Source organism: Mycteria americana, chromosome 5 (genome assembly GCF_035582795.1).
Source record: "Mycteria americana isolate JAX WOST 10 ecotype Jacksonville Zoo and Gardens chromosome 5, USCA_MyAme_1.0, whole genome shotgun sequence".
Classification (NCBI taxonomy): Eukaryota; Metazoa; Chordata; class Aves; order Ciconiiformes; family Ciconiidae; genus Mycteria; species Mycteria americana.
In genome coordinates, this window is record NC_134369.1 from 35,925,928 (window position 1) to 35,949,757 (window position 23,830).

Here is a 23,830-nt window from a genome sequence, read left to right on the forward strand (position 1 = left end):
CGGCACCGCGCCGCGCCCGGCTCGCCCGCCCTCAGCCTCAGCCGCCGCCGCGTGGGAGGTGTCGGGAGCTGCTGGGGGCGGGGTGGATCCACGGCAGCCCGCCTATCGTGACGGCCGGCTACTGTGACGGACGTGCGAGACGCGCAATGAGCGAGGCGCTGTCGCTGGGAAATGCAGGCTCGGCCGCGGGTTCTGGCCAATGAGAGGCGCGGGGGCGGGCCGCGGGCGGGGGCGGGGCCGTGCGTCCCGCCCCCGCGGTGCTGCGCGCGACTGAGGCGGAGAGGTGAGAGCGGGCGCTGCCGCCGCCTGCTCGGGCTGAGCGGCCGCGGGGCCGGGCACAGCGGGCAGCCCACCGGGACGGACGGGCACGGGCCGCCGCCGCAGTAGCAGCAGCAGCCATGGATCACTACGACCCGCAGCAGACCAACGACTACATGCAGCCGGAGGAGGACTGGGACCGGGACCTGCTCCTCGACCCGGCCTGGGAGAAGCAGCAGAGGAAGGTGGGCGCATCCCCCTCCCTTCTCCTCACAAACACACACACACACACACACCGCGGGGCCGCCGCGACCCGGCCCCGCCGCCCCCACCGGCCGCAGCGGGGCCGGTGCGCGCCCGGCCGGCGGCTGGCGCGGCGTGGCGAGGCGAGGCGAGCCGGCGGGGGCCGCGGGGGCGGGTGGAGCGGGCAGGTGATGGCGGGGCGGGGAGGGAGGTGCCGCGGCGGGTCCCCCCGAGCAACAGATGTCCGCCCCGTCACCGGCACCCGGCCCGCTACGGCGGGCCTGGCCCGCAGGTGCGCCCGGGCGTAGCGGGGACCCGGGGGAGGGCGGCGGGCCCCCCCCGCAGCCCCCGCCGGCCGCCCCGCTGCCCGCGCCCTGGCCCCGCCGGCCTGGCGGCGGGACGGTAACTGGCTTCTCGTTTGAATGGTGTGGTTTAGGGCAGGGCTTGCGCGGAGCTCATGTCCAAAAATGGTAACATTCGGCCCTTTTTTTAAACCGACAGGGTGGCGGTGGGGAGGGGAACTCAGGAGGAGCGCCAGCCTCGCCGCTCCTTAGTTATATGTTTTTTTTCCCTCCTTCTTTAAACCCAAAGCATCCTGTATTAGATCACTCTGGAATCCTAATCCCCGAAACGTTTCCGTTTTAGTCACTTCATCAGGCAACAATAAAGCAGAATTTGAAACAATACTTGTGCTAACATGGCAGGGGCACCTCGGGGTGCAGCAGGCTCCCTTCCCAGCCAGTCGCTTCTTCGCTCTGGGCTCGTGTGTCGGATCGTGCGTGGCTCTGCCCGAGCTGCGAGCAGGCAGGAGAATCCCCAAACCTTCGGTACTAGAGGGGAGGATATTGCTTATTTATGCATAGATGCTATATTTATTTATATAATGTAGCCCGAGATACGGGGCTTCCTGTAAGGAGCTGGGAGCAACCGGGAAGGAGGGCACAGCAGTGAGACTTCTTCCTCTTTAGCCCCTCTCCTTCCCCCCTCCTCTATTTCCAGATGAAGGGTTTTCAGGTTCTCCTGTTCATAGCTGTCTGAAATGGTGCCACTGAGAAGTCTTTCCCCTGGAGTCTGATGAGTTAATTGAAGGTGATAGCTATGGAGCTGCTGTCAGCGGTTTCCTCGCTTGGAGGGACTTGGGTGGTGAGAGTAGACAGCATGAAATTAAAGCACACAAACAAGGGCATTTAATGGAGACGGATTTGGTGGCGTGTGAGCTTACATTTCAGTAAAGGAGAAAGAGAGGAATGAAATCTTGGTCAGGGGTGTGAGTGCTGGATGGTTTATTTGAAGATCAGCCTCTACTCCTTTGAGGAGGGAAGTTTCTTTCTTTTCAAAAGATCTGCCTGGCTGTGGTCCGTGTCTCCAGTCATACACCCAATATCTGGCTAATACATCTAAGAACAGTCAGTGTGGCCCAGAGCGAGATGGGCAGTATTGCTCACAGGCTGTGAGGGGAAATGATTGTCATACTGCGGGGTTTTTTGCCTTTCATGGTGCGGCATGAGGGGAAATATTTTATATGTAGCGGGACGCTGACCTGCTTGTCAGAAGCAGGGGTTGAACCTTTGGCTTAAAAAGAAGTCCCAAAACCCGAGCTGTGGTACGTGCCCTAAAGGCCATGCTCTTTTAATATTACCTCCCTCCAGGAGTTTTTAAGTCCTCTTGGTCCTATCACAAGAGGGGGACAGAGAGCTACTCTGTTAACTTGGGTTACTTGTTCAGAGGAGGGGAGAAGTCAAGACAGAATTTTAAGGAATTAACACATCTGCTTCAAAATAATCCAAGCCAATTTCTTTTGATGGTCAGCCGCGACCAGTTGAATTTGATGTGCTGGGTGTTGCTCTCCAGCTTGCTGAACGGGAGGGCTCTATATAGTTATGTGTCCTTCTCTGGTGGTGGAGTCACTTGGTTGTTTCTCTTCCTGACGATGGACAGCTGAAGCTGTTCCCTTCTGCAGTGGGTGCAAGCTCATAGTTCTATCGTCACCCACCCCTCTGGTGTCTGTAAGTGGGAAGATCAGGTCTGGGAGTGGTGGTTCCTCCCCGTTGCAGCCCATCAGGCTAACCCCCCTCAGAGGGATCAATGACCGGACCCCAGCCTGAGCAGGCTGTGCAGATATTGAGGGACAGTCTTGTTCCCCTCCCCGGGGTCTGAATGTGGCCGAAAGTCCTGTTAGGGTCGTGGGGCTTGCTTCCTTCAGAGGTGGGGAGATAATGGTATCCACCAAGCATAAGCCTGGGATGTATGGTGTATTAAAACTGTTACCCCTTCTTACCTGTGAAATTAAATCATTGTAGTAATTAAAGTTAAATGTTCATTACTGTACACATTAGTTAATAGCTTACTGAGGTGAACAGGAGAGATTCATGCCTCCCAAATAGTCCTGTAGGCTCTCTTCAGGCTCAGTCTCTCCTGGTTGACTCACAGTCACCTGGTTTTCCTTCACCTAAGGAACAGCTAGAGAATTTCTGACAGAGGAAATCTGTCTAATTTAAGTACTAAGTCAGACAGTACCAAATCTGATTTAAGTACTACTGAATTGTTGTTGTCGTTACTTATAGCACTGAGGCCAGCCAGTGAGGCAGACTTGAAACTTTCATGCTCGGCCCTTCTCTGGGAGGGGAGACACCATGTCTAAAGTGGTGGCACAGCCAGTAATCCAGTGAGCAAATGTCTGTGCGAGAAGTGGCTGTGTTTTGCTGGCTGTTTCCAACCCAGCCCCTCACGTCCCGGCTCAGTAAGGCTCCACAGGCTGGGGATAGCTGTGCCACAGTGCTGTCCTGTGTGGCTTTGCGCAGCTGGGACTAATTGAGACTTGGGAAGCAAACAGTCTAGAGATGTTGCTCACAGATGAATTGAATCCAGCTTCCCTTCTCCTGGCTGCATGGGCTCAGCACAGCTTATGGCAAGCATCAGAAGCAGGAAGATCTGCTGATTTTTAGTTACGGCCTCAACAGGCACGCTGTAAGGATGACAAGTTTGCTGAGTTTTTGGGAGCTGGTTCGTGGGTTTCCTATCTGTGCTGAGAGACAGATACGACTGCCCTTGCTGTCTGGGGTAGTGCTTGACATATGATCTCATGAGCTGCTTTGAGATGGGTAAATAGATGAGCTGCAGAGTGAATTTCATATTTGGAGGGTGAAGTTTGGCCTCTTGAATGTGATACAGAGAAGAGATGCTGGTCTCACACCTCTTCCCACCTGCCTCTTCCTGGGAAGTTACTGTTTTACAATGTAGGGATAGAGTGACAGTTCCTGGGAGGAAAGCAGCTTTCCACGTGAAGCCTGTTTTTCACGTCTATCAGAAGAGACTCTAAGAGGTTTTAAAGAGCTCGTTGCAGCATTGCTATTCATAAGCATCAAAAAAATACAATGTGCAGAACAAATTCAGCTACTTCTCACTTGATATAAGCCTCTGCACAGCCTTTTGTGCAGGAGCAGGGGGTCTCTTCTGGGGATTAAAATACTTTCCCCTTTGCACTGTTGAACTCATCTCAGCAATTTCTTCTAATAGCCTTTTATTTCTTCTCTCTTCTTTCCTGTCTAGAATCAGGCCTCAAAGTAGCACTAGCCAAGGCATAACAAGGTTGATCCTGCTGTTTCCCAGTGTTACAAAGCAAAACTTGCTGAAAGCCATTGCCAAGGTCTCACCTAGCTGTGGATACAAGCTTGCCATGTAAAAAGTACCTATGTGGGTGTTTACTAGCCAAGAGGTCGTCACTTGTGCCCACAAGGATCTTTCTCCCTCTTGATTACAAATGGCCAGCTGCAGTGTTCAGACTTTTCCCGAGGGCTTTTAGTGAAGGAGCTGGATTTGGCCTTGACAGACTGGGTGAGCCACTTGGTGCTCAGCATGCCTGGCTCGTCTTTGCAGGTGAAGCAAAGGGTAGTGGTGAGAAGGAAAACCTCCTGCCACCGCCTCCATAGTGTCCCAGGGAGGTCAGGAATGATGCTGAGGTGAAGCTGGCCCTGCTTTGGACAGCTGGTAGGTGTCACCCCTCCAGCTCTGCATGCAGCAGGCTTGCTTTCTTGTTGGCCGCTTTCGTTTCATGAGCTGGTTGCTCAAGGTGCACCTTGTTCAGGGTTTATTTTAAAATCTGGCCTGAAGCAGCTTGTCCAAACTGTAGAGCTGGGGGGGGAACTTTAAATGCAGAATTGCTTTCTGACCTGACAGCTGCTGGCTTGACAATATGACTAGGAAGCAGTGTTCATTTGCAGCATGTAGAAGACAGCCATATACAACTTAAATGCTGATAGTAATGTTTTTCTTAAAAAAAAAAAAAAAAGTTGAATCATTGAAATGAATGAGCCTTGTCTTTATCTAGTGCTGCTCTGCCTCACCAGGTTGGCATTTCTGTGGTAATGTGGCAGTAAATGATATCTCTGGCTGAGAGAACTGCACTGTTCAGATTTACGGTGCTGCTGAAGCAGTGATAGCACAGACTTTGGGAGCACCTTTTCTGCCCCAAAGAAGTACTTACTAAGTACAGTTATTCATGAACTTACAGAAATTCCCTGTTAGAAATGTCGGTCTCCCAGAATCCCTCTCGCCACTCTGCCATGCACTGCATGTAAAGATACACATATAAAAGGGTGATCCCATAACCTAAAAAGCCATGGGTCTTGCGGCCCTACTGTGTCTGCATCCAACAGGTCTTACTGCTCTTGTTATGATTTTAATTTTGCTGTGCTAATCACCTCTCTGTTTGAGGTGGGGTTGTTAATGATAGAAAGTACCTGTTAAACAGAGCCCAGGTCCCTCATGGGAACCCCCCACCTCCAAGCCTATCTAACTTAAACTAATATCTCTGACAAAATGTAAAAGTCACAATCACAGCTTCCTTTTCCCTTGGATTGAGCGTAATCTCATCCAGACAGGGTCTATTTTGAGAAGGTTATCTAGATTTCCAGAAAGCTACAGTTGTGGTAGCTGCTGTGGACCCACACAGAGGTGTGATACCACATCCAGTCTGTAGTTTGCTAAAATTTCTTTCAGTACCATCATAGATTCAGCAGTGAGGTAAATGTGTGTTGCTGGTGAATGTACAGCGCTGGGTCCCTTTGCTCCTGCTGTGAGTGACACTGTGTAGTACTCGATGGGCCACAGCGAGGGATGGTCCTTGCGTGGTCTTTGCAGTTTGGGTGTGCTGTAGGAAAGGTGGCCCTGATGCACCTGAGGATCCTCTGTGCCTTATTTTGTACCAACCGGTACAGAAGCAGAATTGTGAAATTTATAAGGCTGCTTGCTCAACTGTGCTTTTACAGTCAAACAGGTGGGCAATATAGGTCACCAGATATCTCTTATCTTTTAGATCAAGCTTTTGTTGTTTAACATAGGTAGCTTATTGCCAGATACTGGCTCTTCAAAACATTAAACTCAAAAGTTGCTGTAGGGGGCTCTGGAAGTATCTGGCTTTGTAGATCAGTTACTTGTCCTTGAGTGTGAGAGCTGCCTCATAATTTCTGTGATCAGGTTTCATCAGGATGTACGCTTGTGGGTTTTTTAACAAGAACATTATTATTCATTGTAACCTCTTTGTGCATGATGAATGAGGCATGTGTGCTTTGCAGTGACTTACCCACCTATTCAGCATCCCATTTAAGGGGGAAAACTAAGGACAAAGCGGGTATGGGTTAAAAAGGAGACTGCATGTTCTCTGAGGAGCTCTATAACAGATCCCAAGGATCAACTCATGAGAACATGATACTTGCCAAACTGGATTGAACTATTCCTTCTCCTAATCCTCTAGGGAAGGGCGAAACACCTCAAAGGCATCCAGCTATCAGCCCAGTGATGTAAAGTGTGTCTGTCTGGGGAATTTCTTGCTAACTGCTTCAGGCAACCAGTTTAAATTCTTGTGCATGTGATTTGGTAATGACGTTTTTGCTGTGCATAACTGCAAAGGCTAGAGAGGATAACATTGTTTTCCTCCCTGACTGCTTGCAGTGCTTGGTGGTATAGCTTGGGGCGTCTGGCATGCCACGTAGGGCATCTTTAAGCAGAAGCTGTTTGGAAACTTCAGCTTTCTTGGCTGTCTGGTGAGAATGTGTCCCCTTAGAAGGAAGTGGGTGTTTTTGTATGACGTGGTGTTGTCTGGCTATGAAATTCAAGTGTAATTGGATGGTAGCTGTGAGAATGTGGGCCGGTAAACCTGTTCAGTAAAAGTGTTTGTGAACACTGCAATCACACTTTTAGAAGCTGTGTGTATTACAGTGGAGACCCAGTGAATGGTACCTGCTCTTCCCAGCACTGAGATGACCACCATGAATGGTAGCAATATGCTCCCTGGCTGCTCCTGCTGTAGGCATCTTGCTCTTCTCATGTATGCTGTGTGAGAGGTGGAGTTCTACAGCCTAACATGTCTCATGCATTTTTCACTGGAGGAGAAGCAGGGTTCAGTTGGTCTCCCCAGCCAGGTTATGAGCCTGTGTGCTTTTCTGTGCTGCCTCACTGGGATCCACTCGAGACTTTGGCCTGGAGTTCTTAAGGCTGGCACAAGCAGCAGTGACAGAGATGGTGAAAACTTGCACGGCTGTGCTGGGGAAGGCCTGAGAGCATTTTCCAGCTGCCTGTGGATTATCACCGTTGTGCCTGACACTTAGGCTGTTCTCCGGGGTGCGCTTACACTAGCAGAGGATGGCTGTGCTCTTTCTGACGATGAGGTGCAGAAAGCAGTCACTGTAGAAAAGAGGCTGGAGAGCTGTCTGGGGAAATGTTGGGAAGCTTCTGAAGTACAACACATACAGTGGACTGGTCTCGCTTTAATGTGTTGCCTGCCCCAGGGGCTTGCTGAATGTATTGCTGTGATTTTTAGAGGTATTTTGTACAGTCTAAGCAATGGTGTTTGAGGAGGATGGGGGGCAAGAGTGCAACAGAGTTTACTCTTCTTTTATATAAGAACATAAAACTGGTTTCTTGCCATGCATGACTATTGGAAACGTGATGGTTACCATAAAGAATGTGCTTAGCATGAATTCTACAAATCTTGTATAGCAACGTAAAACCTTCTTATCCCCTCAAAGCCATAGGTGAACTGTGCATGTAGAGGGGAAAACATATGTAGTAAGCTTGGCAACTGCTAGGTGGGAAAAACATGACCTTAGCAAGAAAGGCAGAGTCATCTTTTCTTCATAGAGGCATAAGATTTGCTTGAAGTCTGAGATTTTGGGGCTGAAGCATGTTACACAGAGCTTGGATCTGTTGGGATGAGTTGGTGTAGAGTGGTGAGGTAGGCTTGTCAGCAGCAGGACCTTCTATCTGGTGCTAGTCGTGCCAGAAAAATCTGTTTTATTGAAGTCTGTGAAGCCACTTACTGCTTTATTTTGACCCTGGCATGAGACTGACGTACAGGTTCTCAATAGAGTCACTCTGATCCCTGAGACAGAACTGGGGACTTCTTGAGCCAACCCAAAGATGCTTAAGTGAACAAAACCACTAGTGTTAATATGATTAGCAAAAAAAGCTTGCTTCTTGTTCCCCTCCTGCTGTTGCCTTCCCTGCTCTCATTCCTCCACTGCATGAGAGCAGAACTTGATCATAGGATGTTTGTGGTGTGGCCTGGTGCCAGTTTAACCTCTTGGCTCCCTATTAGGCAGTAAAGCAGAACCGTTTTTTTTCCATGTTGGTTTCCTGTCGTTGTGTCTTTCCTGCTCAGCTGGCAATGTGTGTATCCTATTGGTAAAGGCTGGGTCAGGCCTTTGCAAGCCAGCCCTTGTACCAGTACTGCAGCTGACTGACCTCAGGCTTTTACCTGCAGTTGTCCCCTCCTCTTCCAAATCTGTTGCTGCTTTGAAGCACTATAACACGAATAAGGCTCTGCAGAGACCTTCTCCACCCTCAGTGCACTGAAACAGCTCCCATTGACAGGGCTGGGATATGCATAAACAAACAGAGGGGATTTTGGTCTCTCATCCAGATGAATCTTCAATTTGTCATTCTACCTATGTAGACTTAAAACCTTCTGGAAATGTGTTCATCCCTGTGGTGTGGGAAATGACAGCAAAACTGGCCTTTCCATTGTATTAGAGCCAAGATGGGAAGTGCTGGCAGGTGAAAAGGCTGCGTCTTGGCTATTAACGCTCACTACAGTGGACACCATTGATGTGAGTCTCCATATATCACCTGTCTGTTGCTCAGATTGGAGTGGGTTCAAGTAGGTCTCTGCATGCCAGCAATCCAGGGCTTCTGGGCAATCTTACAGAAACACACCAGTGTGGATAGTTGATAGGCAAGTGAGGCTGCAGGGCAGACTTCTTAAGCAGCAACTTGTTCCACATCCTCTTAGATGGCTTATGTGGTCAATGGGAAGGCAGGGATGAATTGATGTATCAGCTGGTTGCTTCTTTGGCAGTCTGCTTGACTTTGCAGTGACCGTGCATTACTGCGGTGTAGAGCCTGCCCTTCAAGATAGTGCAGGTGGGCTCTGCTCGTGCATCCTATGCATGGCCCTCATTTTCAGAGGGACCTTTGTGAAATCTTGTATCTCTGTGCCACAAGCACAGCATGGAGGGGCAGCCTGTTCACTCTGCTCTTTCCATGAGCAGAATGCTGTATGGCCAGAGAAGTTTCACGCAGAATACTCATGCTTCCTTTTACAACGCTGAGGACAACTCTCCCATCCTACAGAGGTACTGAACCAAGGCCAGCTGGCAGCAGAAGAAGGACTTCTGCTTTCCATGGCCTTTGGATCAGGCAGCCAGGGCACTTGCTACTCCTGACTGCAGCATTATGATGCTAAGCACTCGAACTTCACCGCTGCTGTAAATGGAAGTTGTGCTGTTACATCTTCGCTCCAGGAGCGAGCCTGTAAAGGCCTCAGAGATGGAGAGCGAGAGAACCATGTATGGTCTCTGCATCCCAGCTGAGTGCTCTTTTCTTCATCACGGAAAGTGATGTGTACATCCCAGAGCCCTGTTTCCTGGCCAGATTCCTTGGCTCTATAGCAGCCAAGTTTCTCTTGCTAACCCAGTGTACTTACCTGTGATCCCTCTCAGTTTATTTAAATCTAGCCTTCAGTAGACGAGTTAGTTCTGCTACTTAAATGTATTATCCCCCCCCAAATTTAAAATTTGGCTCCACAGGTGAAAAAAAAGCAAGTTAGTTAATTTCTTAACTGCTAAACAATGCCAAAGAAAGGACACTTTGTTTAAAGCTGTTTGGACCATGTCTATGCCAGGGTTTATCACAAAGGAAAATACTTAATTTCCTCAGGAAAACTTTGATTGCAGCCAAAAGCAGTTCCAGCTTTTTAAGCATATTTATGCTTCCAGGTGAGTTTCTTACATGTCTTATCTGGTTTGGGAGATGTGGAGATCTCCCACTGATGAGGGAGGGGAGAGCAGAAGCTCAGATGCAAGGGCGTGGTGGGAAGAGGAGTGTGGGGGTACCTTTGTTCAAGCCTCTGCCTTCCCTCTAGCTCTGCTCACGGTGTTGGTGTACAGGAGTAGCATCTCCAGAGGAAGCATTGGTCTTGGCCACACCTGGCTCCACACACAAAGTGAGAGCTTGCACTTCGTCAGTGCTTGCTCATCAAGCACCTTTTGGCACTTGCACAGGCGGCTGCGCTGTATAGAGAAGGCTGGGTGGGGGCAGCGGGGGAGTACATTCATGAACACAAACCAGTCTGTTTCAAAATGGCTAACGCGTGGAAACTTGCTGTTTCCCGAGGGTTTTGTTGGGCCGTTGGGGAACTCTGGCCAGGGATGAGACTATTTCCAGCTGTGGTGAGCCAAGTGTGAACTCACTCTGGGCAAGATGCCCAGCTCCACTGGTTTTCTCCTGCCAGAAATCCTCACCCTCCAGCCAGCGATACCAAACTCAGTTTCTGCCAGTCCTCAGCTGAAGGGAGAGGAGAACAAGGAGACCAAGCAGAGCAAGATACTGCTGAGGAGGGGGTGAGGGGAGGCACAGAAGAGCTTGCGCAGGGGGCACGATGGTGGGGTGTCACCACTGAGGGGTGGCTGTTGTGGGTGAGGGCTGGTGAGGGGTGTAGGGACCTGCTTTTCCTAGGGCAGGTGGAGAGGAAAAAGTGGGTGGTGGGGGTGCAAGGGGTTGGCTTTCCTTGGTTAGGCAGAGCTACCCAACCCTCAGGGACGTACTGCTGGCAGTACCATCAGGATAGTCATTTGGGAATGAGTATTGTTCCCTTCATTGTGGTTTCAACACACTGGGGACTACTTCTGTAAAACAGGATATTCCTTTCCTCTTTTGTGGAAGGTGCTGCAGGGCAGAAGGTGCCCTTCAAGGGGGAGGCTGTGCATCTGGGACCTCTTGCCCTCCACAGAAAAGGCATGACCACAAAAAACTTCATCTTCCAGAGCTGGCAGTCCTTCTTGTTGCAGTCTCTGTGCATTGGGATAAGACTTCTTGCAGGGATCCATTGGTCCAGCTGCTTTTCCACAAAGACTGCTGTGCAGTCAGATGTTGCAGAAGAACAAGGAGAGGTGTGAGAGTCAAGTGTGCAGGGAACCTCCTCCTTGTACATGTTCCTTTTTAGCAACGGGAGGGACTAAGGGATTAAAGCCCGATACTGTGGTCCTTCCAGTGCTGGCAATAGTTGCTAGTGAAAGGAAATTTCTAGCTGCTCTTTCTGGTGAGTGCCTTTGGCTCCTGATACTGTGGGTGTTGCCATTTGGCTGTTTGGTTGGAGCTAGCAAGTCTCTGTTAAAGAGTTTCTAAAAAATGCCTGTAGTCACAATTCCTTGCATGCTGAAACAAAGCATCACCAGCATGATACTGTGTCGGGAACTTAGCATGCACACACCTGCCTGCAGCATGTCTTCTGGGTCCAGTCATGCAGAGGTGTTGGAGCTGATAAGGCCAGCGTATGAACAGGAGACCTTCTGTTCCTGCAAGCGCACCTCCTCCAACACTGATAATTTTCATGTGCCAGCGTATCATTTAGTGACACATTACACTGCTCCTTGCTGTTGCAGCCTGTTGCAAATGGTCTGACCCAGCCAGCTACTGACAGCCTCCTACAGGGTGGACCATTGAAAGCTGTTTCCATCTTAGACCCAAAGGAGTATTTCCCTCCCCCTCCTATAATGGCTTGTTTCTTTAAAGCTGTTAACTGGCCATAATCCAATCATTACTACTGTAATTAGTGAACTGCTTACAGTAACTAAAACACTTGAAGCGTAATCTCTTCTGTGTCTGCAGAGCTTGGAACAACTTTTGCCTGCAGTCCTGTGAGAGGCAATTACTGCTGATGGTCCAGGGGTGGGTGCAGGGGACACAGGGCAAGCCTGGCACAGGCCACGCTGCCTCTTATGCCAAGCCCTGGATGGCACCATGTGGACTTCCCACAGCAGGGAGAAGCTCAGGAGCCCATGGAGGTGAGCTGGCCTGCCCAGCTTATGGTGATCTCCCGCTGCCCCTTTGTCAGAAAGGAGCCTTCTCTTTGCAAGCTGTGTCAGAGGATGCTGGTGTTGGGTGGAACTTGCAGGGCAGCTGGTGGCATTGAAGGTGTGATGTAGTAGTACTTAACATTTGGTTTATTACATGGTGGAATAATGTCTATGTTGCAGCAGGCTCAATGTCTCCTCTTCCTGTCAGAATACCCTCTTGTCTCTATGCACAGTGTCTGTGCTCTCCCCCACCCACCAAATTACTAACTTCATAGGCAAGGCCAAGAGACTTCCGCTCCTGGCCCTGCAGATTCATTCTGCAGGATTTGGGGCTTCCAAACAGTCATATCCCTCTGCTGCGTTCTTCAGCTACTTCTCCTTTTGGGAGCAATGAGCTGGCTTTCCTGAAGGCTTCTCCTGCCCTCCCCATCATACCCTGACAGGAGGGCAGTACCAGTGCATTTGTCTCCAGCCTTTGTTCTGCTTCCTGATTTTTAGCTCCTGAGATGAAGCTTGTTGTAACTTAGGCTCTTCCTTCTTGAGGGGGAGGATGACTGGTGAGGAACAAGTGTGGGCAGCTTTTAAAGTGAAGAGCCCTGCTGTGTGAGGAGGGTCAAGGGTGGGTGAGTACACACAAATGCAGCAAGCAAAGGCCCTGCAGTGGTAAAATACCTAGCTGCCCAGCTGCCAGCCATCAGTTGGCAGGCACGCTATACTCAGCAGCTGAGTAGGGTATTCATTTGCAGTATTTGGCCTGTGATGGGGTCAGAAAAATGAAAAGATTTTTGGCCTAAGGATAAGTTTGTTTTTTTTTTTTTAAAAAAAAACTCAAACCAAAAAACAATAAAACAACGAAACACACACCACCTCCATCCCAAAACCCACTCCCATCACAGGGTTTTCATTTTGCTGTTAAGCAATTATCGTGCTGCTTTTCCAGGCTTCATTCCTATGTGGTGCTGGGCAGTAGAGGCACTGTAAGATGCACAGTCTGCATGGTGGCCACTGGCAGATGAAATGAATAGAGAAAAAACAACCTCTGAGGAGAATGAGTTTGTTTCATGTGCTCTGGATTTAGCTTAGGAGGGGAGAGATGTTCTCATCCCTCTGGATCTTGTGCATGGCGTCAGCATCTGCTGCTGCTGTCTATATACTTACCTTATTGCCCCAGAAATCTGCTGTTGTCACTGAGTTGTGTGAAAGATTGAAAATGTACTTGTTGCCATGTAGGTCAGAGTGGTCAGTAAGGTGAGGAGCAAGTCCTAGAGTGTCAGTGGCCAGAGACCTATGTGGTGTGCCCCATGATATGCCAAGATCTCTTCCTGCTGGCCTGAGCAGTGTCTGCCTGTTGCCTTGCACTCTGCCTTTGCATCTATCTGCCCCTTCCTGCAGTCCGTTGCCATGCTTGTAGCCTGCACGGTACTTGGGCAAAGGGACAGTGTTTCAGCGCTGTGTTTGTACAGCGCCCTGCACAGCAGAACTCTGATCTGTGAGCACGGTTCCCAGATGCTGCAAGGCCATGAGCACTGAAGTGATGGTAGCTGATTTTAAATGGACTTTTTTTTTTTTTACTTTTAAGTATATATCTTAAGACCACTTGTGCTGATTACAGCACATAAGAGTTGCTTCCCTGTTTGTGGTACTTGCTTACAATCCACTTGACTCAAATAATTGATTTTCAATTCCGTATTCTTCTGCACTAGGACCACGTGTTTGACTTGCTGTCGGTTTTAGGTGCTGGCGCAGCTGCTATCAGCACACACTGTTGAGTGCTTCCCAGTCTCTCTTCAGGATGAAGTCTAGTAATAGACCACTTTAAAGTGGTGCTTATGTATTTCTGTCGTCTTTAGTTTCAGCTGTCTGCTTCAGCATGCTGCTACAAGATTGCAAGTATAGATGTCCCTTTCTCCACAGCCTTCCAACTCTGCTAGTGTAGCATAGCAGTATTCTGTAGGAAGCTTCTGCTGTGGGCACAGCCAAAGAGAATAAAATCACCAGCATGCTATTTTTTGTTAAATTTTGCTTTGAGTTTAAAGCCTCTGATGGGTACTCCTTGATATCTCTTTTTCTTCCTATATTTCTCTATCCCAAATTCTCCCTCCTCTTCTGCCTTCCCTTCCTTGCCCCACCTTCATTAACAGGAGCTGGGAAGGGAAATCTGTGTTCCCATCTTACTCTGCCATTGTGTTCAGTGATCTCATATGCTTTGGATTGAAGACTGCTGTTCTGCTTAGGTGGGCTGCTGCCTTTCATGCTCTGATACATTAACAAAATGATGTGGTGCTGGAAAGAGCTTTTGAAACTTTTGTTAATAACTTTTTAAGAATTATATTCATCTCTTTCATGTAGAGACTATTTTGCTGGTGTCATTTTCCTTCAGAGCTTATTTGGAAGTCTCCCACTGGTGGTGGGCTCCAGCAGCCCCTAACTGAGTAAGCCTTGCTCTGCTTCTGAGCAGGGCAGCAGCAGGCAGGCTTGAGCTAGTGGAGAGTTTGTACTGGGCACATTCAGGCTGTGGGAATCAAAGGTGTGGATTCCATCTACACAGTCCATCCAAAGGAACAACTCTCCAGGCAAAGAGCAAAGCTCTTCATCAGTGCCAGGGTGCAGTACACTGTAAGAGGTGTCCTTTGGGTAAGTGTGCCTCTAAGTGTGAGTGCTGTCCTGATGCTATAGGAAAGAGCGAGGCATTGGCAAAACTCGCTTGGGTTTCTGTTCCTCTCTGACCTTCCTGTGTGGTGGATTGGTAAGTCACATTCTCCTATGACTTCTTCTCATGTGAACCCTTAATGAGGTTTTGTAAGGGTGCTTATTTGTCATGAAATTACAGTGCACCAGAACTACCCTTCTGATCTTCGTAGAAGAAAATAGAAATATTAGCTAGACGTGCCTGTTTCTATCAAACTAACTGGGGCATAATTTACCCTCTATTTGCGCCTTGCTTTGCCTTCCCAAGAGGATATGAGTGGGCAAAATATTTTACATATGTATATTGGGGATAACATGCTCCAGAGCTCTGAATGTAGTTTCTGTAGCACTTATCTGTTTTTTGGCTAGTGAACTTTTGTGCTTCTGCAGCCTTACAAAAGGGGTGAAAAAATTGTGTATTTGTGTAACTGCAGTCTGTAAAATGTATTCTAGACAGTTTGCCAGAGGGTGACATAAGGTATATTCAAATTGGCAGTCCCTGATTATTCCAAAGACCTGCTAAAATCTTGTTTTGCACCTAATTTATTTAACTTTTGCATATGCAAGTGCTGAGTGTTCTCTCTTCGTCCATTTACTTGGGGCAAGACTCACTCCAGATGCAGTTTTGTAATCTTCAGTCCAGTCTGACTGTGTCTATCTGTCACTCGTTCTCAGCTGGATGCACCCATGATCAGTACTTGAGCATGCTATGGAAAAGTGAGTTTTCAGCAGATGACAGAGTTGATGCTGCTGAGCCTAAGGTTAAGATAAGAAGGAGGTGGCAGGGTGGGGGAAGTGAAAGGTGAGTGCAGAGTGGGACTGCCCACTTTAATGGCAGCTTGTCAATAAAGTGGTCAATGCCAGCCATGAAACCAGTCCCTCAGCAATATGGTATTTGGAGCTGCAGCAAATGCAGAGGGGACCTGTCTCCAGCAGCCAAAGGAGTTGGAGGTTTGTGCTCTGTTCCAGACTTCTGAATAACTTTTACTAGGTTGGAAAGCAAAGCAATGCTTTCTCACTTTCTTTAAGCCCTGCCCAAATTCTTTGAATTTTTGCAGCTTGAACCAGGTGATAGTTCTAGTCTGCATGTGAAAGAATAAAATGTCCGCCAACTCTCCATAGGTAGGAATGCAGCTTAAAACCACCTCTAGCCATGCAAAGTATCTGAGATTATGGGGGAAGGGATTTGGAGTGGGGGAATGGAAATCTGCTTGGCACAAGTAAGTAATTTTAGAAGTAGTGAGACTATGCTTATGGCTTGATAGAGTCAGGGGGTTGCACTAGCAATAACTGCCTGAGAAATACATGTCCCCAGCTGCTCCTTCCCTCCCTTGCAAGGCACAGCCTCTGCATTGCTCCAGCATAACTGCTTGTGGACATGAACTGTGAACCGGATGAAAGAACTTAATGGGTGTTAAAATTAATTTACCAAAACAATAAGAGGGAGAAGAGTTAAACCTAGATAGCTCCCCACAGTGAGGGAGCAGCAACAGAATGGGAAAGAGCTGGAGAGGCTCTAAGAAAAAAAAAAAACCCTTAACTGTTTTTGCTGTGGAAATAAATATCGGTGGATCTGTGTTCTGAGCACCACATTGCCTGGTTCCCCAAGCACTGGCCCCGGACTGGGATTTGGCATCTGTCTCATTTTCAAGTCCAATGCAGCTTCCCGCCTTCTGGAAGTGAGTGCTTAATAGCTGGTCAAAGAACTGCTGTGCTGCAGCTGCTGAGCTGGGAAAGAAGCTGCTTCTGTTGCCTATGCAGGAACATTAGCTGCCTCCTCTTAGGCCCTGCAGAGATTTCCAGAGCTCAGAGCAGTTCACACGAACCCAGTTGCTGAAGCTTTGAGGAAACAAAGCTGCTCAGCAAGTGCAGTCTTTAGCCCTCCAAGTCTGAAAGCTCAAAACCTGAAGACTTTGCCATGCTGCTTTGCAGAATACCAGACTTCTTCCACGAACAGGTACCAGTAGTCTGATCCCCATCTTTAAAGAGCGGCAAGGATGCTGTAGGGAGTTTGGGGAGCGAAGGGCTGTGCTGTGGGTTGGCTCTTCATGCCTGGGAGCCGGTGCTTCCCTGTTGGGATAATGCAACAGGGCTGGCTGCTGCTACAGTGAGCTGAGTAGGAATCCCCTGTCAGCAGGGAGATGCTCTTCTGCAGCTGCTCCACTGATGGGTGTCTGGCTCTTTATTCACTAGCAAATGCATAGTGCTCTGATCTGATCTGCTTTTGCTGCCTGGTCACTGTTCATATGGACCTGTATTGCTCTGCCAACTGTTGCTTCAAGTGTAGTTCGAAGTCAGCAGCATGAACATGTCAGGGCTCTGTGCAGAGTCTTCCGGGGTGGAGCTCAGCCTACAGCAGTCCTAAATACAGAGAAACCACACAGAGAGCTGGAGACAGGCTCTAAATTATCAGGGTTGGGTTCTTAAGCATCAGGAAGTCAGGAAAAAGTGCTAGAGACTAGCCTGCTAAGTAATGCAAGAGGCTTAGCTGTTTTGGCAGCTGAGAAGGGAAGAAATAAATTCTAATTCACTTAACAATACCTTACCTGCGTGCAGAAATGGGCTGGCTGGCTCATGGCATGGGAGACAGTCTAATGTGGAAATGACTAACTTCCTCTGGCAGTTGCCAGTACAGTGCGTAGGATGCGAGGAGGTCCTGGGCCACTAATAAGTGTAGCTAGGCTTGCTAAGTACCAAGTTGAACTTAATGCTGTGAAAACTCCACTTTCTGAGTTGGATTGCCTGATTTGTGCAGGAAGAAAATGTTTCCCTTACAAGCACAATGCTCTGTGGCCATCTGACTGCATAAGAGGAAGGAAGAGTCCTGCAAAGGTTAGATCCTACGTGCCTTGATGATAGGATATGTGATCCCATGGGAGGGAAGAGGATCCCATGGGAGAGAGGGGCTAAAATTCATTACTTACCTGGCTTCTAGCCTGCTGGTTCAGGTCACTTTCTGTTCCGAGGCTGTGGTGGGTGCTGGTGTAGGGTTGCATGGTCGTAACTGCACAACGTGTGGCAGCAGTTGGAGTTAGAGCACAGCGTGCGATGCACTGCACCGGATACTTGTACAGCAGCCACAGTGCCCCTGGGCAGTGGCCAATACCTACTGTAGTGTGTAACAATCGTGTGATTGCTTGCTGAGGAAGGGGTTGGGACAACTGTGCCCTTGCTCCTCAAGCCCACCCGCTGGTTATTCAGCATGTTGGGAGTGGGATTATTTCTTCCTGGCCCACAGACAAGATCAGCTTGAGCCTCCCACTGTGGGATCTTAATTACCCATAGCCTTTTCCCTGTGAAGCTGCACGTAGACCGGTGTTGTTGTTGGACAGGGCTGTGGCTGGTGCCCAACCATATGCTTGGGTCAGAGAGGGGTAGATCACTGAGTAAAGCAGACTTCCACGGAACTGGTTATGGTGGAAATTGCATTCATCCTTCTGCGACCTTCCGTTGTGTGGATGTGGTTTTCCAGAGGAGACAGCAGCAAGCACCAAGCAGAGGACAAAAGGCCAATCAGTCTGTGGAGACACTATTTTGCTGTTCCCACTGCAACTTTGTGCTGACGTGCAGCTGCCAGTAGGAAGAGGGATAAGTGCACATATCGCATGGCACGGTTCTGTTTACTGCATACTTCTCATAATCAGGGCTGGCATCCAAATCCGGAAGAAGATTAGCACTTAACCAGAGACCCTGAAACAATGTGTTTCATGTTGGTATTCCTGTGAAGCTATGCAGTCTGCCATCAGCTCTCTTGCAGAGACCTGCTCGTCCCTGCAGCCCTCAGAGGGAGCTATGGGGAGAGCAGAAAATGGACAGTTTCAGGAACAAAGACTGGATTGGACTGAACTGCATTCATCATTGGTGTAAGCTTGAAGCCAGGAGAGTTTTGCCAGGAATTGACTTATGCCATAACAACTTTGTCTCTACCAAAGGAGGTTCTAGCCGGACCCTGGTTGAGTTTAGTGTGTGAAGCTATCCAGGCTCGACAGTGACCAGTCTGGGAAATGGGACCGTGCCCCTTAGCATAAGGGTTTGGATGGGTGTCGCTCAGCGATTTGGCCAGAACTGAATTCAAACAGTTGTGGTGGTGGAGAACAAAGCATAAAATTCAGGTGGTTTTGGACAAGAAGGAAGGTGTAATTTTGCAGCACCGTCTATAGCTTACCCTTGCTATCAGCAGGGGCATAACTGTAGCAAACTTCCATGGGGCCCAAGGCAGGGTATGATTTACCTTCCTGCTACTCCTGCACAAGGCAGATCCCTCTGTTTCTCTTTCCTAACAGACTCATTTCTGCCCATACACATACAAAGCATGGGGCTTTTCCCTTCTTCAGTCTGGTACCAGTTCACTTGTGAAGAACTACCTTGTCCTCCTTAGAGCTTCAACACATGGCAGCAACCTGCATTGCTGCTGTTTTCCAGAGCTGTTTCTGAAGACTCCTATCATCTCTTAGGAATTGCAGAAGTCTGTTTTTCCCCATGCTTCCAGAGGTCTTTTTCTATCACCCTCTTTCTGTCTTATCTGAAAAGTCTGATCATCATCCTTGGATGAAGTTGATATGAATTAGACATGGAAGAGGAAGGACGGAGAGGTGTCCTCCCCCCCTGTGATGAAGCCAAAGCTAATGGAAAAAGAACTTCTCTTGACCATTCTGTTTGTTATTGGGGTCTACCTGCTTAGGAAGCTCTTGGGCTGAAGGGGAATAGGAGAGGTTTCCCGGTCTAAGCACAAGCTTGAAATAAATCTGTCCATGTGTCTGTTAGTAATGTCAGAAGGACCCTCCTTTTTTTCCTCAACAAAATTGGCTTTTGTTTACTCTTTTGTACTTCAGCAGGAAAGGAGATGAGTTCCTGCTTCCTATTCTGTTGAGTGCTAGCTGTGACTGTTAACCTATGGTACAGTTTCTTAGCCACAAATATTAAAAATACAGCAGTTTGAGTCTGTCTTGAATTAACTTTTCTATGTTGGTCTTACACTGAACTGGATTATTGTAGGAGAAACAGAAAGCTACTTGAACTTCCAGAAATAATGCCAAATTCCTCAAATGAGAAGACTCGTGGTGGATGTATTAGGGTGCTAGCAAGATATCTGTTTTCAGTAGATATTGACAGACTGTGTATGGATATTGCTGCAATGAGGTTTTGGGTCTTCTGAAACAAGTGGCAATAAATGTTCCTTGGCTGTTTGTGCCGGGGTAATTTGACTTCCATGTGGTAACTAACACTGCTATCTGTTATCTGCATGCACTTTGCCTCACTCAGATGATTCCTTAGTTGAGAAAACAGATGACAAGCATCATGGCAATGATGACTTGTAGATTGCACACAAACTGCATGTCCTGCTGTTTGGGTTATCTATTTCTTGTCAGTGTGGGGTTTTTTTTTTGGTTTGCCTTTTTTTTTTTTTTTTTTAAATGTAATATGATGCAGGATCCAGGACCTGCTAGTTTTATTATTCTTACTGTATCCATGCATGCATATATTGCAGTAGAAATGATTTGGGCATTCCCTAGGTAAAGAACAAAATATTCCCAGTGTTACAGATCTGAAAAAAACCAGGGTACATCAAAAAATGAACAAGACTCAATGGCCATGCATTTTACTGTGTAACCATTAGGACCTATCACCATGTGTCAGTTGTGATAGTAAGCTGAATTGCAAATGTTTTGCATAGCAACTGTTGCAAAGGAAAATTGTGAGGCAACAGCAAAATTAGGAATGGTAGGTACGGAAGGCACTCTTTTTAGGAGATGAGCTGTACTCTGATGTATTATCTGTGACTAAATGATTTGGCATTTTCTTACACAAACATGTAAGAATTATGAGCATTTATGAATATGCATTAAAGTAAGTTCAGTCTAATCCCCTAGCTTCATAAATGCACTTGCTGGCTTTTTGTGCGTAGTAGATATCTCTAGGCAGCTTCCCAACACAAAGCAGCAGGGTCAAAGAGCTTGACGTAGTAGTAACTTCTACGGCCAATCCTTGGGCAACAGTGATGAATTTGAGTGGACATCCAACCATGGTAACTGAAGAATGGTGGTTGGCTTAGTCATTCTCCATCACTAAACCATTCCCTTTCCCCTAAAATAAATGATGTACCTGAGAGGACTGTGAGCAATACCACATTTGAGATTTCCTTCCTGTGGAACTGCACCAAGGTTGATGGTGGTGTGAGCACAAGTGTGAATGAGGTACTGGTGTGTCTGCTCTTAAGTACAAGGCAGGACAGGGCAAAATGACAAGTGACACACTGTATGTTGTCTGCAGACGTGCTTGCTCAAGCAGTATCGGCTGTGGAGCTGCCTGAATGGAGGATGAGTCTACAGTGAAGAAGGCTTTAATTTTGTCATGTGTAGGTATGCACATGTTAGAGAGAACACTGTTTAAGAGACTCCATGAAGGGAGCTAATCCAGCAGTGTCTATGCCTAAAGTCTGAAATAAGAAATTGGTACTAAGCTAAACGACTGCTTTAAGCACTTATGTTAGGCAATGTCTGCTTCCACACATCTCCTGCCCTTGCTACTGTAATCTCTAACAAGGGACTGTCTTAGGAGAGGCATATGAGTAGCAGCTGGGTATCAGAATACAAACACTGTCAGGGTAAGAGCACTTTCATTAGGTGTTACTTATTCATGGGAGAAATTATTAAAGGCAAAAGAAACCTACCTTGAACTGGGACAAGATGTGCCTCAGTGTGCAGGAGCCTTTCTACTGGGTTATCTGTGAAGAGGGTGCTTGACACATGTCTTACAGACTCCTTTTTAGTTGATTATTAAATTCTATGCAAAAATAGATTTAAAAGTTATGTAAGGAAGAGTCAGGGTACAGCTTAGTAGCGGTCTGCCCAGGCTACTTGCCCAGTCTTGGAGCAAAGGTTTTGTTTTTCCCAGTATCCCAGCATTGCAGTGAGGTTTTATAGTGCTTTCATTGCCCTTCCAGGCCAGGGCTCAGCTGGAACCAGGGCACTGTCTCCTAAGTACCTGCCCTTTTTTCCTTGCCTATTCCAAATGTATAGATGTGGAAGGGGGGAATCGGTGTTTTGCTAGGGTGACAACATGGCTCAAGTAGAAGTTCTCCAAAATGAGAGCTTCCACATCTGAACCAGAAGAGCCTCACAGGAAAACATTTTCAGCAAGGTATTATCTTTTTCTGAAATTTTCTTCCCACCTGAATCTAAGATATTCCTGCAAGTTCTGTCTCTTGCAGTAGGAGGACACCGGAGAGGATGTCCCTCACTGTGATGGGTCACAGCAGCTCTGTTATGAGCATCGGTGCCACTTGCTGTGCTTTGGACTTGCAGTTCTGTCATTGTGGCTGCTCTGTATGGGTTTTGTGTCCTTTGTTACCAGGAATCCTCTTTGTTGCAAGCCATGGTAGCTCCCAAATAAAGGTAGAGTCCCCGCTACCTCATCCTACCTTCAAGTGAAATGTCTTGTGTCAATCATTTGCCTCTCCCTGGGCAGAGACCTCATTTTATCCTTCACATCAGGAGTGGGAGCCTCTTCAACCTCACTGCCCTGATGAACCTGTGGGGTTTCAGACACCCAAGCTACCTAAGGGGTGTGTGTTGCTCTGTTACAGATGTAGTGCTGTAGCTGCTGTACTTGATATCTCCTGTGTCTCCTTCATTGCTGTGCTGATGAGCACAGTGTGAAACAGGCCCCAGGGATCCTCCACAGCTGCTGGAAGAGGCAGGTGCTGCTGGCAGATACTGGGGAAGCCTGTGCTGTTGTTACTGACTTGCTCTTCCTTGCAACTAATAAAAAAAACCTGTTTAAAAAAAAAAGTGCTCCTTGGATACACCTGCTTTTCCAAAGGCTGTGCAGTTGGTGGAAAGCAAATGGTGTCTCGCAAGAAGCGGATGGGAGGATGTACGCAGGCCTGCTGCTGGGGCCAGGCCTATCCCTGGTCCTGTGTGGCTGCCAGGGCCTTTGCGGTGCATGTGAGACCCGGGCTGTCTCCATCCCCTGGATACCAGTGGTGCTGCACTGGCTTCTCCCTGTGGCTTGTGCCTCTTTGGTATCAGTCTCCTCTCTTTCTTCCAGCTCTGGCCTGTGTGTTCGGCAGAGCAGCCTGTCGGCCCAGCACAGGCTGCCCCTCTCCCCTGATACGGCTTGGTGTCCCCTCCCTAAATGAGGGTGTCCCCCCACCCCACTCCAGTGGCTCTGCTGCCTCCCACATCCCTCTGCAGCGGTGACTCATCTCTGCCAGCCTCCTCAGGACAGCGTGTGCTGCGTGCCCATCTCGATCCCGCTGCTCTGGTGGGGCAGCACTGGGTGCTGGCCTGTCCAGAAGACGAGGGGATTGCCACCCTGCTGCCTTCCCCGTCAGCGAGAGCGTGCTCTGCCCTGCAAGCAAGCCGGCCATGCCTGCACCCTGTGAATATATGGACTTCCTCAGTGTAGCGTTGTCTCTGTTCACCAAGCAGGGAGGTGTTATCTGCTAATATAAGAAATCAGCTGACTTGTGTCAGGAAGCAGGGGTAAGAGTTGAGAGACCAGCTCTGGTAACTAAGGCTGCTGAGCAGGCATCCATCTATATGTGCTTCAGGATGTACTGAGTGGGCACTGCTGAAAGAGCCTGCTCAGAAACAGAGACAATGGCTGAAAGTATGGATATGGAAAGCACAACTTTGTGGTGCTTGTGCATTGTACCACACGTGCAAATTATACTCTGCGGGTCCTCAAAGTGATTTTTCCAGGATTGAAAAAAATCCCATGTAGCCTAAATTGCACTACTGGTAAAGGACTTCAAAGGTTGTGGGATGACAGAAACCCAGGATGGTGCTCTGGTCCTGTGGGAACTCCTTTCCTATTGCTGGTCATGGGGAGCATCTTGATGAGTTCAGCTTCAGTCTACTGCCGGCACACTGCTTAGGTCCATAGGCTTTTCCAAAATTGCCATAGAAAGCTCAAAACTGCCTGGAATTTTATCATGCTCCTGGGTTGAATAAATCCCATGCCACTTACCAGAGAAACAGATTTTTTTGTGTTTGGTTTGGTTTTTTGTGTGGTGGTGGGTTTTTTTGTTTTTGTTTGTTTGTTTTTGTGTTTTGGGGTTTTTTGGGGGGTTTTTTTGTTTTGTTTTTACAAATGCCATTCAGGAATTATATGGGGTTAGATGTTTGCCTTGTCCCTAGGGAAAAAAACCCATTCTCCTGTGTCAGGGCCCCAGGGTGACAGACTTCTGTGGTGGTAGCTTGGGACCACTGCTGTAGAGCACCTCTGCGTCTTTTAATGGGTGCCCCCTATTTTGAAAGCCATTAAGTGCACAGGTTTACTGGCCG

The 23,830-nt window shown here is 48.3% G+C and overlaps 1 protein-coding gene across 3 annotated transcripts in view; it reads left to right on the plus strand.

Moving 5' to 3' along the window:
• Positions 1 to 262: 262 nt before the first annotated feature.
• The window catches only part of ACTN1 (actinin alpha 1), a 92,196-nt gene continuing 68,628 nt past the window's right edge, over positions 263 to 23,830 (plus strand). For all 3 annotated transcript variants that reach the window (XM_075502946.1, XM_075502944.1, XM_075502945.1), the window contains exon 1: positions 263 to 503. In XM_075502946.1, the coding sequence (XP_075359061.1) occupies positions 399 to 503 (105 nt within the window). In that variant the 5' untranslated portion in view covers positions 263 to 398. The remainder of the gene's footprint in view (positions 504 to 23,830) is intronic.